General features: G+C 34.7%; 3 protein-coding genes across 4 annotated transcripts; all 3 read left to right on the forward strand.

Moving 5' to 3' along the window:
* Positions 1 to 381: 381 nt before the first annotated feature.
* Positions 382 to 1809, forward strand: VNE69_10044 (LTR retrotransposon; the record flags this gene model as incomplete). Of its 2 annotated transcripts, XM_065474766.1 has the most annotated exons (3): positions 382 to 504; positions 536 to 1208; positions 1472 to 1809. In XM_065474766.1, the coding sequence occupies 3 exons, from the start codon at positions 382 to 384 to the stop codon at positions 1807 to 1809; spliced, it is 1134 nt and encodes a 377-aa protein (XP_065330837.1). The 2 variants fall into 2 exon arrangements, with proteins under 2 accessions (XP_065330837.1, XP_065330838.1); XM_065474765.1 differs by lacking the exons at positions 382 to 504; positions 1472 to 1809 and having other exon boundaries at positions 578 to 1261.
* A 7072-nt stretch (positions 1810 to 8881) lies between these two features.
* Positions 8882 to 9682, forward strand: VNE69_10045 (integrase catalytic domain-containing protein; the record flags this gene model as incomplete). The annotated part of the gene is made up of 1 exon (XM_065474767.1): positions 8882 to 9682. The coding sequence occupies one exon, from the start codon at positions 8882 to 8884 to the stop codon at positions 9680 to 9682; it is 801 nt and encodes a 266-aa protein (XP_065330839.1).
* A 3252-nt stretch (positions 9683 to 12934) lies between these two features.
* VNE69_10046 (reverse transcriptase) lies at positions 12935 to 13774 on the forward strand (the record flags this gene model as incomplete). Its single annotated transcript, XM_065474768.1, has 3 exons — positions 12935 to 12958; positions 12988 to 13535; positions 13630 to 13774. 3 exons carry the CDS (start codon positions 12935 to 12937, stop codon positions 13772 to 13774), a joined length of 717 nt encoding a protein of 238 aa, XP_065330840.1.
* Positions 13775 to 14090: the final 316 nt, after the last annotated feature.

A 14090-nucleotide genomic window follows, 5' to 3' on the forward strand; every position in this document is an offset into this window, starting at 1 on the left:
GAATAATTTTTTTTGTTTTTTTTTAGGGGTGGGGGGGGGGGTAAGTCGAGAACTTAACCCATTCTGCTTTTAAATATTCTATCACCATATTTGTATTCCACAATAACATGATTTTCAACTAAAAATTCTTTTTCAAGACATGTGAAAAATTTCAAATCATTCATATTCTTATAGAGTTTCAATTTTAAATCATAGACAGCTTGAAGAGAGATAAAGTTGTAGGCCGCACTTAAATCAGAAACCACGGGCACTTTTTTAGTCCCAACATAAATAAAATTATTTTTATATGTAATAAAGCTTTGATCTACTTCTTGACTATCCTTTTCAATCTCATTAATATTCTTGTCGTATCCTTCTATAATTATTTTATATTTTCACCCCATGCAATTCGTAAATAATAAAGCATTTGACATGGCGACAGCGATAAAAACTGTTGGCTGCTTCAATGGAAAGAGGGAAGAGGATATAAATACATGGTTGCGTGACACAACGTTTACGGCGAGGGTGATGGACTGACAGAAGATCAGACCACCAGACTTATCTGCCTGGGTCTACGGGAGCCCGCTCATGGATAGCCATGTCATTTGAACGGGCATCCGAACTTGATCTGGCAGAGGTTACTAAGAGTCTAAAATCGAGATTTTACAGTTCACAGAAAACTCTGGCCACTCTAGACGAGTTTGATAAACCGCAACAATTTGGCAACCTAGATGCTTTCATAGACTTCTGCAGGAAAGGAAACTCTCTTATAGAGCAACAAACAATGGAGTGCAAAGCAGTCAGCCCCATTGTACTCAAGAAGGCACCTTCAGCCCTCAAATCAATTCTTTATGATTTTGTTAGTCAATGCCAAGATTGGAGTGAATTCCTGAGGCGCACAGAGGAAGTTGCTTGGATAGCATTCCCTATAAAAAGTAACACGACTAATACGGAGGAGACACTAGATAACAGGGCCTTGAAGGCCGCACCAGCGAAGAAGGGAAATATACCCTACACCATAGAAAACTACAAGATCAACACTTGTTCCACTAACCCCTGCTACATAAACCTAGAATTCAATCGTAAACGATATCGAGCATTAATCGATACCGGGGCTGATGTCTCCCTGATACCCACAAGAGTCCTCGAAGGGACAAATATCAGATTGACCAGATCTTCAACGATCATACGAGCAGCCTCGGGGACACCACTTGAGATTACAGGAGGATGTATAAATATCAATTTTAAAGCGGGAGAAGCTTCAATTACTTTCAGCCCTTAAGTCAAGTAACGGGCGCCAGACTACATAATCTTAGAAGTTGACGCTATTCGGACGAACCCCATATTACTGGAACAACTGATCTTTAAATTCGCCGATACAATCAGGAAAGGCTCTCTGATTAACAAAGTCAATTACATCTCAATCGAAGCGAAATGCCACGACATGTTCAAAACTGAAATTTCAGAGCTTACACTTTGTAACATTGGGAAGCATCAAATCGAGACAACAGTAGCGAAGGCAATTTACCAAAAAACGGAAAGATCCTTCTGCACTTTGAAGAGGAAATCACACAACAGATCAAGAAGAACTTGGAGTTGGGTGTAATAAGAAATAGTATGAGCCCCTGGAACAGTAGAGATGTTCTAGTAACGAAACCTTTATGGTCGATCAGGCTCTGTATATATTACAGAGATCTCAACAAGAATACAGTCAAATATAAATACCTCCTTTCACGAATTGACGAAATTCTCGACGATCTAGCGGACGCTGCTATCTTTTCGACATTAGATGCTACGTCAGGTATTATCAAATATCCGTTGAAGAAGTAGACAAGGAGAAGACAGCATTCAGCTGTAGAGGAGGACTTTGTGAATTTAACAGGATGCCGTTTGGGCTATGTAATGCTCCAGCTACTTTTCAGAGAACTATGGATAAGATCTTTGTGAAATAAAACAAAAAATTTGTCATACCATACAGTGATGACATTTTTTTCTGTCTAAAAATCATCAGGAACACCGCGAACACTTAAAAATCGTATTGGGTAAGCTTAATGTAGCAGGAATCGCACTTAACGGGAAGAGGTGCCACTTTTTCATGGAATAAATTAAAATTCTAGGGAATATAGTAACGATTAAGACGACCAACCCGGACCCAGAGAAGGTCAAAGCCATAAAGGAGTATAAGGAGCCGTAAATATTGCTTAACTACGGTCGTTTCTTGGGCTCATAAATTACTGTAGAGAGTTCATCCCTAACTTATCTGCGTTAGCAGCCCCTCTCTACGAACTGTTTAAAGGAGAGTCAAAGCAAAGTGTTTGTTGAGTGAAATAATAATTATTTATAGCCCCTATTCTAGAATAAATGTTTATGGTGGAGAATATGAAAACAGAGATTAGTAGTGAAAATATCTTGCAGGAGCTACAAAGAGCTTCTTTACTTTCCAGTTTTAATAAATTATCAAATGAGGAAAAAATTGATTATTTTATTCATAAAGCCAACATTGAGATACTAGATTGGCATAGTAAGTTAATGAAGGAGAAACGGAAATGTTCCTTAACATTTGAAATGTGGAAAGAGTTGGCAGAAACGGAATTTGACTGCGGTACTGGATTGTACGAATTATATACTTTAAAACAAAAAGAAAACCAAAGTATTGTGGAATTTATCAAAGATGTAGAAAAGAAATGTCTAAAGGAAAATATCAGAAATACGGATAAAAGGAAGATAATAAGAAATGGAATCCTATCAAGATATAAGGCTATAAAAATGGTATTAACGGGGCAATATGAAATTAATAAAGAATTCCTTGAAATAATTGATGAAGTGGAAAAGGAAAATAACGATATAACAAAAATAAGACAACCTGCCTCCAATAACATCAACAAAAGATATTCATGTTATTTTTGCCACAAGGATGGGCATATCGCTAAAGACTGTTTTGCGAAGAAGAAAATAACTGATGGTAAACAACTACAGTATAAAAGGATAAATGAGATCCACCAAGAAGGCGGAATGTTGGATGCAAACTTTATTAACAATAAAGAAGATTTAATATATGTTTATAATGAAAAAATTAATGTAACTTTTGACTCGTGTTCTTACTATAATTTTATGAGTAAAAAGGCTGCTTCTGAACTAACTTTAAAAATTTATAGAAGTACAGAGGAAATATATTTTTTAACATGTTTAGAAGAAAGATTCGGGATTACAGAATATGTGATATTAGATTTCTCTTATGGTGGTAAAAGTTATCGTTCTAAATTTTTTATATTCCCTAAGGTGGAAAAATTTAAAATACTTGTAGGAAAAAAGACATTACAAGAAATATTGAAAAGGGTGTCTAGCAATAGAATTTGTGAAATAAATACGATAAAAGGAGAAAAAATTGTTGAAAAGGTCTATACACTACCAAAAAAGTTAGAAGAAGGAGTGGAAAAATCTATCAAAGAACTACTAAGGAAAAATTACATAAGAAAATCAAAATCAACGTGGTTGAATAATTTAAGACCAGTAATTAAACCAGATGGTTCTATAAGAGTTACTACAAATTTAGTTTCGTTAAACAAATTGGTAGAGCTAGATAATTACTCCTTACCACACATTGATAAGCTTTTATACGGGCTTCGTGGAAAAAAATATTTTAGTAAATTGGATTTAAAAGATGCATTTTTTTGTATAGAATTAGCGGAAAAGGATAGATATAAGACCGCTTTCAGATTTAAGCACCTATTATATGAATGGAACGTTATGCCAATGGGGTTTAAAAATGCTCCGGCAATTTTTCAAAGATTTATAGATGATGTTTTACAAGAAGAAATAGGGAAACGTTGCTTCGTGTATGTGGATGACATACTGGTTTTTGGAGAAAACGAGGAAGAACATGATTTTAATTATGAGAAGATCATAACAAAGCTTAAAAGCTATAACTTAATTATTAATGAGGATAAAACAATATATAAGGTTAAAGAACTTACCTTTTTGGGACATTTAATAGCATATAACGAAATTAAGCCAAAAATTACACGGGACCAAGCAATTAACGATATGAAAAGACCAATCAATAAAAAATCACTGCAAGAATTTCTGGGACTTATTAATTATTATAGAAAATTTATTCCTAATTGTTCAAAAATCGGAGGATGTTTATATGATCTTACAAAAAATGATATTCAATTTAATTGGGGGAAGGAACAGGATGCTGCTTTTAATACATTAAAGAAAATTGTATTGTCGAGCAGTGTGCTTAAACAGCCAGATTTTAGTAAACCTTACATATTAAAAACGGATGCATGTGACTCTGGTCTGGGAGCGATCTTGTCACAAGAAAATGAAGGGCATGTGTACCCAATCGCGTACGCTTCTAGAAGATTGGTTCCAGCGGAAAGAAATTACAGTATCAGCGAGAAAGAATGCTTGGGTGTCCTATGGGGAATGGAAAATTTTAGATATTTTTTATATGGAAATGAGTTTAAAGTAATAACTGATCACAAAGCTCTAGAGGTCCTAAATAAAGGCGAAATAAAATCGTTACGTATACAAAGGTGGCTTGATAAATTGAGTGAGTATAATTACACGATCGAGTACAAAAGGGGGACAGATATTCCTCACGTCGATTGTTTGTCAAGATCTTATCTTAATGAGTTAAATACGGATGAAATAAATATGATTGAATTTAGCGAAGAAGAAAAAAGGTCTATCATAAGGAATAAACATATAGAATTAGTTCACAGAGGATCAAAAGTTATTGAAAATGAATTAAGGAAAAAATATCATTGGAAAGATATGTCGCTATGATATCCTAAATATCATACGATATGTTTACTAACATTTCCCTCCAAATTTGACATCTTTCCCTCCAAGTCCACTACTTTTCCCTCCGATAAATATTTAAACATTTTATCCATCCAGGGGTACGAGATGAATAAAGAACAGGAAACAAGAAGAATAACCAATACGGTTAACAAACAAATAAATATTAATATTCTTGACATGTTCTTAAGTGGTGGATACCACAAGTTAAATTTAACCAAGCTGTATCCTAAACTAAACAAAAGGATAAAAACTGAATCTATCAAAGAAATGATCAGCTTTGAAGTCAAAATCAAAGGCCTAAAGGAGCCAATTATTAAACAATTAGAAAAAGTGAAATATATTGAAAAAACCAACATGTTAAAATGGTTTAAAAAATTTGAAGACATTAGCAATAAACTAGAATGGAACGATGAAGAGAATCTAATAGTACTGCAGAATGTAATTGAAGGTTATGAAAATCAATATGGAAATGATGCTAAGACGTACGCGAAATTAAAGGAAGAGATCTTAAGTATAGCCTATCCAAAAAACCTATTCTCTTCGGCGGGTGTAAGAGTGCTAGAAATAAAACAGACTAATTATGACCTAATAGAGGAGATGATTACGGAAATTCAGACCAAATTAGAAGTGGCGTCGTATCTAGAAAAATATACTAAGAATGAATACGAAAGAAGATTTAATGAAGTATGCCTAAATTCGTTAACAGAGGCCACTAAAGATTATGTTATGAAAGCTGGTGTAAAGAACGTCAAAGAAATTATACACTTACTAATAACTCTGGAGAAGGAACTAATCGCTAGAATACATAGTGATTTAGATCGAGCCAGAAGTACCTCGACCGACGTTAGAGAACCAATGCTACGAAATGAAATGAATCGATGGTGTAGCTTGCATAGGTCAAGAACACATAACACTAGTGACTGCTTTAGTAGGAATAAAAGAAACGAAGATAGGAGTAGCAAAATAAAGAAAGAGGAATTTAAATCCAATAAAGATATTACGTTTTCCCATTGTAAAGTAATTTTAAAAGAAAAATCCGAGTATCTAACAGTAAAACTACCCGTGTATATTAACGGCCAGACTGTAATCGCCATATTGGATACGGGCTGCACTAAAAACCTAGTAAGCGTAGACAAGGTGAACCAACTAGGGATCACTACGAGGAAGGGCATCGGAGTAAACTTTATATTTGGTAACGGACACCAGGAGATGTCAGGAGGGATTATAGAAGAAAACATTCGAATAAGCAGTCTAAATATTGAAACCCCAACAAGACTGCACGTAATAAGAGAACTATCGGCCGACATAATCTTGGGGGTAGAATTCTTAAGTGAGAATCAAATCATCCTCAACTTTGCCACCCAAACAATCTGTAATAACCAAAGGATTATCAATATGGTTAACGGATTACCACTTCCATACGAGGAAAACAGAGATTTACTATTGCAAAGATGTTTTGCCATAAACGAAAAGAATGTCAGCACCGAGAACACCTCGAAGATATTAAAATACATGAAAAACAATGAGTTATTCAAAGAGATGAAAATCAAGAGAATTGCATTTGAACTGAGCAACAAAGGGAACTTAAGACTGACAAATAAAAAATACACGATCCCACACAAGTACCTTGATGCAACTAAGCAGGAGATAAAAAGACTGTTGAAAGAGAAAATTATCAAATACAGTGAAAGTAAGTACAGCAGCCCCGCATTCGTCATTGCCAAGAAAAATAACGAAATAAGGCTAGTAGTAGATTATAGGGAATTGAACCAAAATATAGTTGATGAAATGGATTTACTACCTAAGATAAAAGATATGATGAACGAGGTCAAGGGTGCAAAGTATTTCACTAAAATCGACCTAAAAACGGATTCAATCAGGTACCCATAGAAGAAAATTCCATGAGTCTGACCAGTTTTAAAATTTTAGGAAATGTTTACAAATATACAAGAATCCCATTCGGCATTAAATCAGGCCCCAAACTATTTCAAAGAACGATAAATAAAATATTGGCAGAGATACCCAATGTAGTAGTATATATTGATGATATTTTAATATACACCTTAACCAAAGAGGAACATAATACGATTTTAAACCAAGTACTAGACAGATTATCCAGTTATAAAATAAAAATTAACTTCGAAAAGAGTATATTTGCGGTTAAAGAAGTCGAGATGTTAGGCATGATTATAAATGAAAAGGAAATAAAGCCTAATGTAAGTAATATAGGTAAAGTATTAGTAAAGTTAGATATAACAAAACGACGGGAGCTACAGAAAATCCTAGGAATCTTAAACTGGTACAGAGAGTTTGTGCCCAATTTTAGTGCCAAAGTCATGAATTTAACTGATAAACTGAAGGGAGCTGAGCAAAAGATAGAATTAACAGAGAGCGAGAAGCAAAATATACGGGCCTTAGTCAATGAAATTAAGGAAAATGGAAAACTGGTGGCCCCGAAATATGAGGAAGAATTTTGTCTACAAACTGATGCATCAGAGAAAGCCATGGGAGCGGTATTGTTTCAACAACACGGATGCATAGGTTATTACAGCAAGAAATTTACCGACGCCGAAGCAAACTACACAATTGTCGAAAAAGAAATGTTCGCAATATTGCAAAGCCTAATATTCTTTAAAGGAATTGTCATGGGATACCCAGTTAAAGTTATGTGCGATAACAGAAATTGCCTATTTGATGCCAAAAATAATAATAGCAGAATGATAAGATGGAAGATGATGCTCAATGAATATAATCTTACACTAGAAGGCATAGAGGGAAAAAGAAATGTAATTGCGGATCATCTATCACGGTCGCCCACAGAAGAAATATTACAAATTAAAACAGACAATGAAAAGGAAGTAAAGGAAGTATGTAAGGAAACCTTAGGTGTTCCGGGAACTAAGAAAAACGACAAACTACACATAAAGTCTAGTGAAAGTGAAAATTTTATTAAAAGCATGCATTTAAAAAGCAAGCATGCAGGAATGTTTGTTTTATATTATAACTTGAAAGATTATTACTATATATACAAAATGAAAGAAATTATTAAAAGGGTAGTCAGCAGTTGTCAAAACTGTAAACATAACAAAAAATTTAGCTATCACAAACTCGAAGATAAAATGGGAATCACAGCCAAAACACCGTTTGAAAAAATATGTTCAGATATATACGGTCCATCAAGGATAAACAATAAAAAATGGTTCATATTGACGATCATCGACGTTTATACCAGATATACAAAGGTGTATAAATTAAGAGAAATCACAAACAATAGAGTGGTTGAGTGTTTTGAAAAATGGTGCAGGGAGTTCCATTATCCTAAAACTATAATTACAGACAACGGAACACAGTATACAAGTAATCTAGTTAAAAACTTTGCAATTGAAAATAATATAAATCTCATACATGTACCAAAATACCACCCACAGAGCAATGGCATCTGTGAGAGAACAAATACCACTATATCGGAAATAATCAGGTTATACAAATCAGAGCCGCTTGAGAAAATACTAGAAAACATCGAAATTAGATTAAATAAAAACTTCAGAAGATCAATAGGCTGCGCCCCGGAAGAGCTAGTCACGGGGAATAATCAATTTGACCCTAAAGGAAGAGTGCGGCTTAAGAAGATAACAAAGACCGCGAAGAAGAATCTGGAGAATAAAAAGATCAAGAAAGTAAAAATCGGAGATAAGGTGTATGTAAGAAACTTTCTAGCTAAGAAGTGGGAAAAGGCGTTCACGGGACCATACCTAGTAGAATCAGTTGGTAAGAATGGCAGGTGGTTCAAAGTCAAAGGAGTCTACGAGTGGATTCACATTGCCGACACCAAACTCTAAAATGATGGGAGAGGCAGATTATGATATCCTAAATATCATACGATATGTTTACTAACATTTCCCTCCAAATTTGACATCTTTCCCTCCAAGTCCACTACTTTTCCCTCCGATAAATATTTAAACATTTTATCCATCCAGGGGTACGAGATGAATAAAGAACAGGAAACAAGAAGAATAACCAATACGGTTAACAAACAAATAAATATTAATATTCTTGACATGTTCTTAAGTGGTGGATACCACAGTCGCATATGGTAAAAACGGAAATTAATAAATGTCTAAGATGTAAGATGTACAATCCACAAAGAGGAAAAAAATTTATATTTGTGACAGCATACGAACCTGGCGAAAAGGTAGCTGCCGATATTATAGGACCAATCAATGGAAGCTATATAATTACGGCGATCGACTATTTTACAAGGAAAGCATGGGCTAAAGTCATTACTACTAGAGAGAGTAATAAGCTAGTGAAATTTTTTGATGAAGTTTATAATGACATAAAGATTAAAATACTAATTCTTGATCAGTCAAAAGAAAATTTGAGTATTGAGGTAAAACAATGGGCAACGAGAAATAATGTTCGAATTCATTATATTTCCCCTTTTCATCACCAATCAAACGGAAGAATAGAAAGATTTAATAGGACAATACAGGAAGGTATATATAAAGATAATAGTTTTGGAAATTTGAAGACAAAAACTAAGCGTGTACTAGATGTATACAATAATGTTAGACACTCCGCTCTTGGCATGTCGCCAGACGAAGCATGTAATCCTAAGAGAGCTCAGGAGATTAAACTAAAACAATTCGAAGAAATCGTAAAATTTAACCAACGACAGAAGAAAAGAGGAGCTGAATTTATTTTTAAAGAGGGAGATAGAGTTATAATTAGAAGAGAAACCGATTTAACAAAGGGAAAACCTAGATTTGAATCGCAAGGTATAATTATTAATATTTTAGGAAATAATTCTTATAACGTTAAGGTCCATAATAAAACTATAAAGCGACATGGCTCGCAACTTAAGCTAATAGTAGAGGATTATTTTGAATGAGGGGGATGTTGAGTGAAATAATAATTATTTATAGCCCCTATTCTAGAATAAATGTTTAGTGTTAAAAGTATTTCTCTCAGCAAAAAGGCGAAACAGGCATTTGAAGACGTAAAGAGACAATAAGATACAAGATTAATCTCAGGAAACCGTTTATACTGACTACAGATGCGTCAGAGCATGGAATAGGCGCGATCCTCTCACAGATTAGAGATGATGGGAAGGAGCACTTCGTAAGTTCATTCAGCAAAAGTTTAGAGAAAGCCCATAAGAACTACTCTACAACAGACAAAGAACTCTTGGCCGTTGTAAAAGGCATCGAGAACTATAGACACCATCTCCTAGGTAGAGAGTTTATTTTGAAGACGGACCACAAAGCCCTGACTTATCTATAAGAAGCTAAGAACCCGACCAGTAGATTGCTGAGGCGGGCAATGAAGTTGCAGGAGTATGCATTTCAATCAACCTACATAAAAGGAGAGGTTAACGGAGCAGACGGGTTAAGCAGACAACCCCCGACAGAGAAAGATATAAATATAATCGAAGCAACAGGACCAAGCGATGAAGACAGACACAAGATCTCAGAATCCTACCTGGCGTGTTTACCGGGGAGCTTGCCTGTAGCAAGAAAGCATTCAATGATGCTACGGTTTGGGGAGCCGTGAAAACCGGAGTTAAAAGAGTTAGAGTGAAGGATTGTTTATTGTTATGGAAAGAGTTTTGTTTATCTGATTTGTAGAAGGAAGAGTATTTGTAGTTGTTCTGATGTTGTACCATATTTGTTCATGGAATTTCTTTATTTATATACATGGTAACCAATAGGAAGAAATAAGATTTGGCGGACCAATAATAGTCGACCATAACTGATCGTTCCGAAGAAGCATCAGCGTTTAAGTATTAATTGGTTTTTAACAATCATGTGGTATGATCCATTATACCACATACTGGCCTCCTTCAGAACTTCAAATTTCGAATGTGCGTCCACGTTTTTTCATCTTTAAGTCTTAACCAATTCCCTTTAGATCCTACTTCTTCAATTAACCTTTTTGGTCCATATTTGCGATCAAGTTTAGAGGCGCTCAAATTACTTTTATAAACTGTATCTCCTTTCATGAGAGGTGGAATATGCTGAAAAATTTTTGCTTTGGTGTGTATGTCTGTGGCTTGTTTTCAATGTCATAGAAATCTCGCTTATTGGCTATAATATATGGAGATGTTCGAATTCCTCTATTATAGTTTATGTTTAAAGTTTCCTCGGCCATTTTAACTGTTTTTAGTATACTTTGATTTTTATTAATGGATAGTATAAACGCGATGATCTGATTTATTCGCTCTGAGATTTCGTTAGATTTGGGTGTATATGTAGGTATCAATATATGATTTATTCCTACTTCTTTGAAATAGTTCTTTAGTGCTGAGGACGTGTATTGCCTGCCGTTATCTGATATTACGTGCTTAGGCTGTTCTTTTATTTTTGTCCAATAATCTATCGACTCGATTATTTGTCTTGTTTTAATAGATTTAAAGAAAAATAATTTACTTTCTCTTGAAAATATATCTGATATAGTCAGGATATATCCTGTCTTTTCCTCGGGAGTTGAATTGTCTTTTTGTTCGTAATATTTGAACGGTCCAAATATGTCTGTTGAGATTCGTTCATATAGTTTTGGAGATTCCATTTTTGCATTTTGTTGGTGTTTATTATTGATAATCTTGTAATGTCTACATATTTTTCATCTTTTGACCACTTTTGTTATGTGTTTTACTATTTTACTTATGTGAAAGTATTTTTTAATGTTATTATATATCGTTGATATACCTCTGTGACCTGAAATTTCGTGAATGGTTTTTAAAAATTGTGAAATATAATTTTGTTTGACAATATATTTTCCGCTTCGATTTTTAAGCAACTTCTCGTTTTTATAGATGCATGATTCTTTGACAGAATTTTCATATTGGGCTCTTAGAGATGCTGGTTGGATTATAAAGCACCGTGAAAATGTGTTTGCTGCTACATTGTTTTTTCCTAAAATTTTAATTCCATCGGATGTATTCGTTTTTATTTCAGTAATTAGTAAATTCTTTTTATGTTCTTTATCATTCCTATGCAGGGAACAGTCCTTTGTGTTATGAAATTTCGATTGGTGATACTTACACCATTTTTTGTTTAAAAAGGTTTTTTGTTACTTTAGAGCCAGATATCGTGGTTGCACAGTATTGTTTAGCGTCTGTCAATTGTGCTATGATGGTTTCTTCCAATTCCGATAAAAAATTAATTACTTCTTCGAATGAAGCCGTTTTAAGTCGTTGGTCTGTAATTTTTATTGTGGTGTGTGTACCTAGACCTTTAAAGAAGATTTCTTCTTGTTTTCTTTCTACCTCCTTCCTAGTCAATTCATTGACATGTATATATCCTTCTAGTTCTTTTAAAATTTTCTCCATATATTCGTTTATGGTTTTATAGTCCGTCTGCTCGATTTTATCTATTTTATTGGAAAGTATTCTGCATTTAGTTTTTGGGTAAATTATGTCAAGAAGCTGTTTTCTTAGAGCAATATAGCTATTCTTAGCAAGTTTTTCTTTGTACATGCTATCGTAAATTAAACTATGGTAAATTTGTCCTGCTTGGGAGTCGTTCCACTTGTTAAAATTATAAAGTGTTTCAAAATCATTTAGATTTCTGAGCGAAAGTTCTGTTTTAATATTATAGATTTTTTGAATGTGCTCTCTGATGGTAGTTTCGGTTCCTTCTACGGTTCGTGTGAATTCAGCGTAGAAATGTTTATTTTCAGATAAGAACTCTTTTTTCGTATAGCCATTTGAGCTCAAATTGGCGTGTTTACCGGGGAGCTTGCCTGTAGCAAGAAAGCATTCAATGATGCTACGGTTTGGGGAGCCGTGAAAACCGGAGTTAAAGAGTTAGAGTGAAAGGATTGTTTATTGTTATGGAAAGAGTTTTGTTTATCTGATTTGTAGAAGGAAGAGTGTTTGTTATTGTTCTGATGTTGTACCATGCTGTTCATGGAATTTCTTTATTTATACACATGGTAACCAATAGAAAAGAAATAAGATTTGGCTGACCAATAATAGTCGACCATAACTGATCGTTCCGAAGAAGCATCAGCGTTTAAGTATTAATTGGTTTTTAACAATCATGTGGTATGATCCATTATACCACACTACCATCTAGACGTTAGACATGCTGGCGCCAGTACGATGAGCTTCATAATTGCTTAGAGGTACAAATGGGCAGGAATGCATAAGGACATCGAGGAACACGTAGAAAAGTGTAAAAGGTGTTGAAATAGGGATATCCATTACGAAACACAAAAAACAAAGTTATACGATCAGAAAGACCATACCAAATATGGGTGATAGATCTCAAAGGCCGCATATGCGAAAATTCGGGTCGAAATAGCTTCATATTCGTTGCTATTGACCACTATTCTAAATGGGTCGAGACGGCCGTGATCAACTATAAAACAGGTTCGACAATAACGAGTTTAATTAAGAAATTATTTATCGAGATACATGGCATTCCAGAAAGAATCTTGACTGACAACGGGCTAGAATTTATAAATTCTGACATCAAAGACCTGGCCGAAAAGAACGGCATTGACTGGAAATACAGTTCACCAGAACATCACGAAACTGTAGGCGCAGTAGAAAGAGCGAATCGGACGTTAATGAAGATACTAAATAAACTTACAGATTTCGGAAGGATAAGCTGGAAGAACAAGCTTGAGGAAGCCACGAGATGCCTCGACCTGAACTATAATCGGAGCATAGGATCATCCCCGTTCATGTTAAGGGAGAATAAATTGGCGATGCTGCCAGTAGACAAAGCGTTAGACAAGTAAGAAGTGACATTCTCAGCGGAGGAAACGAAGAGTAAGAGCGATAAAACCTTCGAAAAGTACAAAAAAGCTATCGTGAAAGAAAAAGTAGAGGTGGCGAAAAAGCAAAATGTGGGCGAAAGTTTTAATATATCGTGAGAACAAAGGCGGGAAGTTCAAGTGCAATTGGGAAGATGGATACGTGATCACAGAAATAATTTTACCCGATGCCTATATGGTAAAAAAGAATGGAAAATAAAGGTTTAACAAAACACGCGTTAAAGCAGATACTTCAATTTAGGGGGAGAGGTGTCGTATCCTTCTATAAAAATTATATATTTTCCCCCCATGCAATTCGTAAATAATAAAGCATTTGACAATTCTTCCGATCATCATTGGCCTGTTTATTATTTCGATTTACCCTACAATCCAAGCTAAATGTCCCGGCCTTCTGCATCTAAAGCATGTATTTGGTTGGTTCTGTTTAGTAAGTCTTAAACCAGCCAACTGGATATTCAATAATGCTTCGTTCTCCATCTCATTTAATATTTCGTAAAATTCTTTGTTGATCTCAT

Source organism: Vairimorpha necatrix, chromosome 10 (genome assembly GCF_036630325.1).
Source record: "Vairimorpha necatrix chromosome 10, complete sequence".
NCBI classification, from domain to species: domain Eukaryota; kingdom Fungi; phylum Microsporidia; family Nosematidae; genus Vairimorpha; species Vairimorpha necatrix.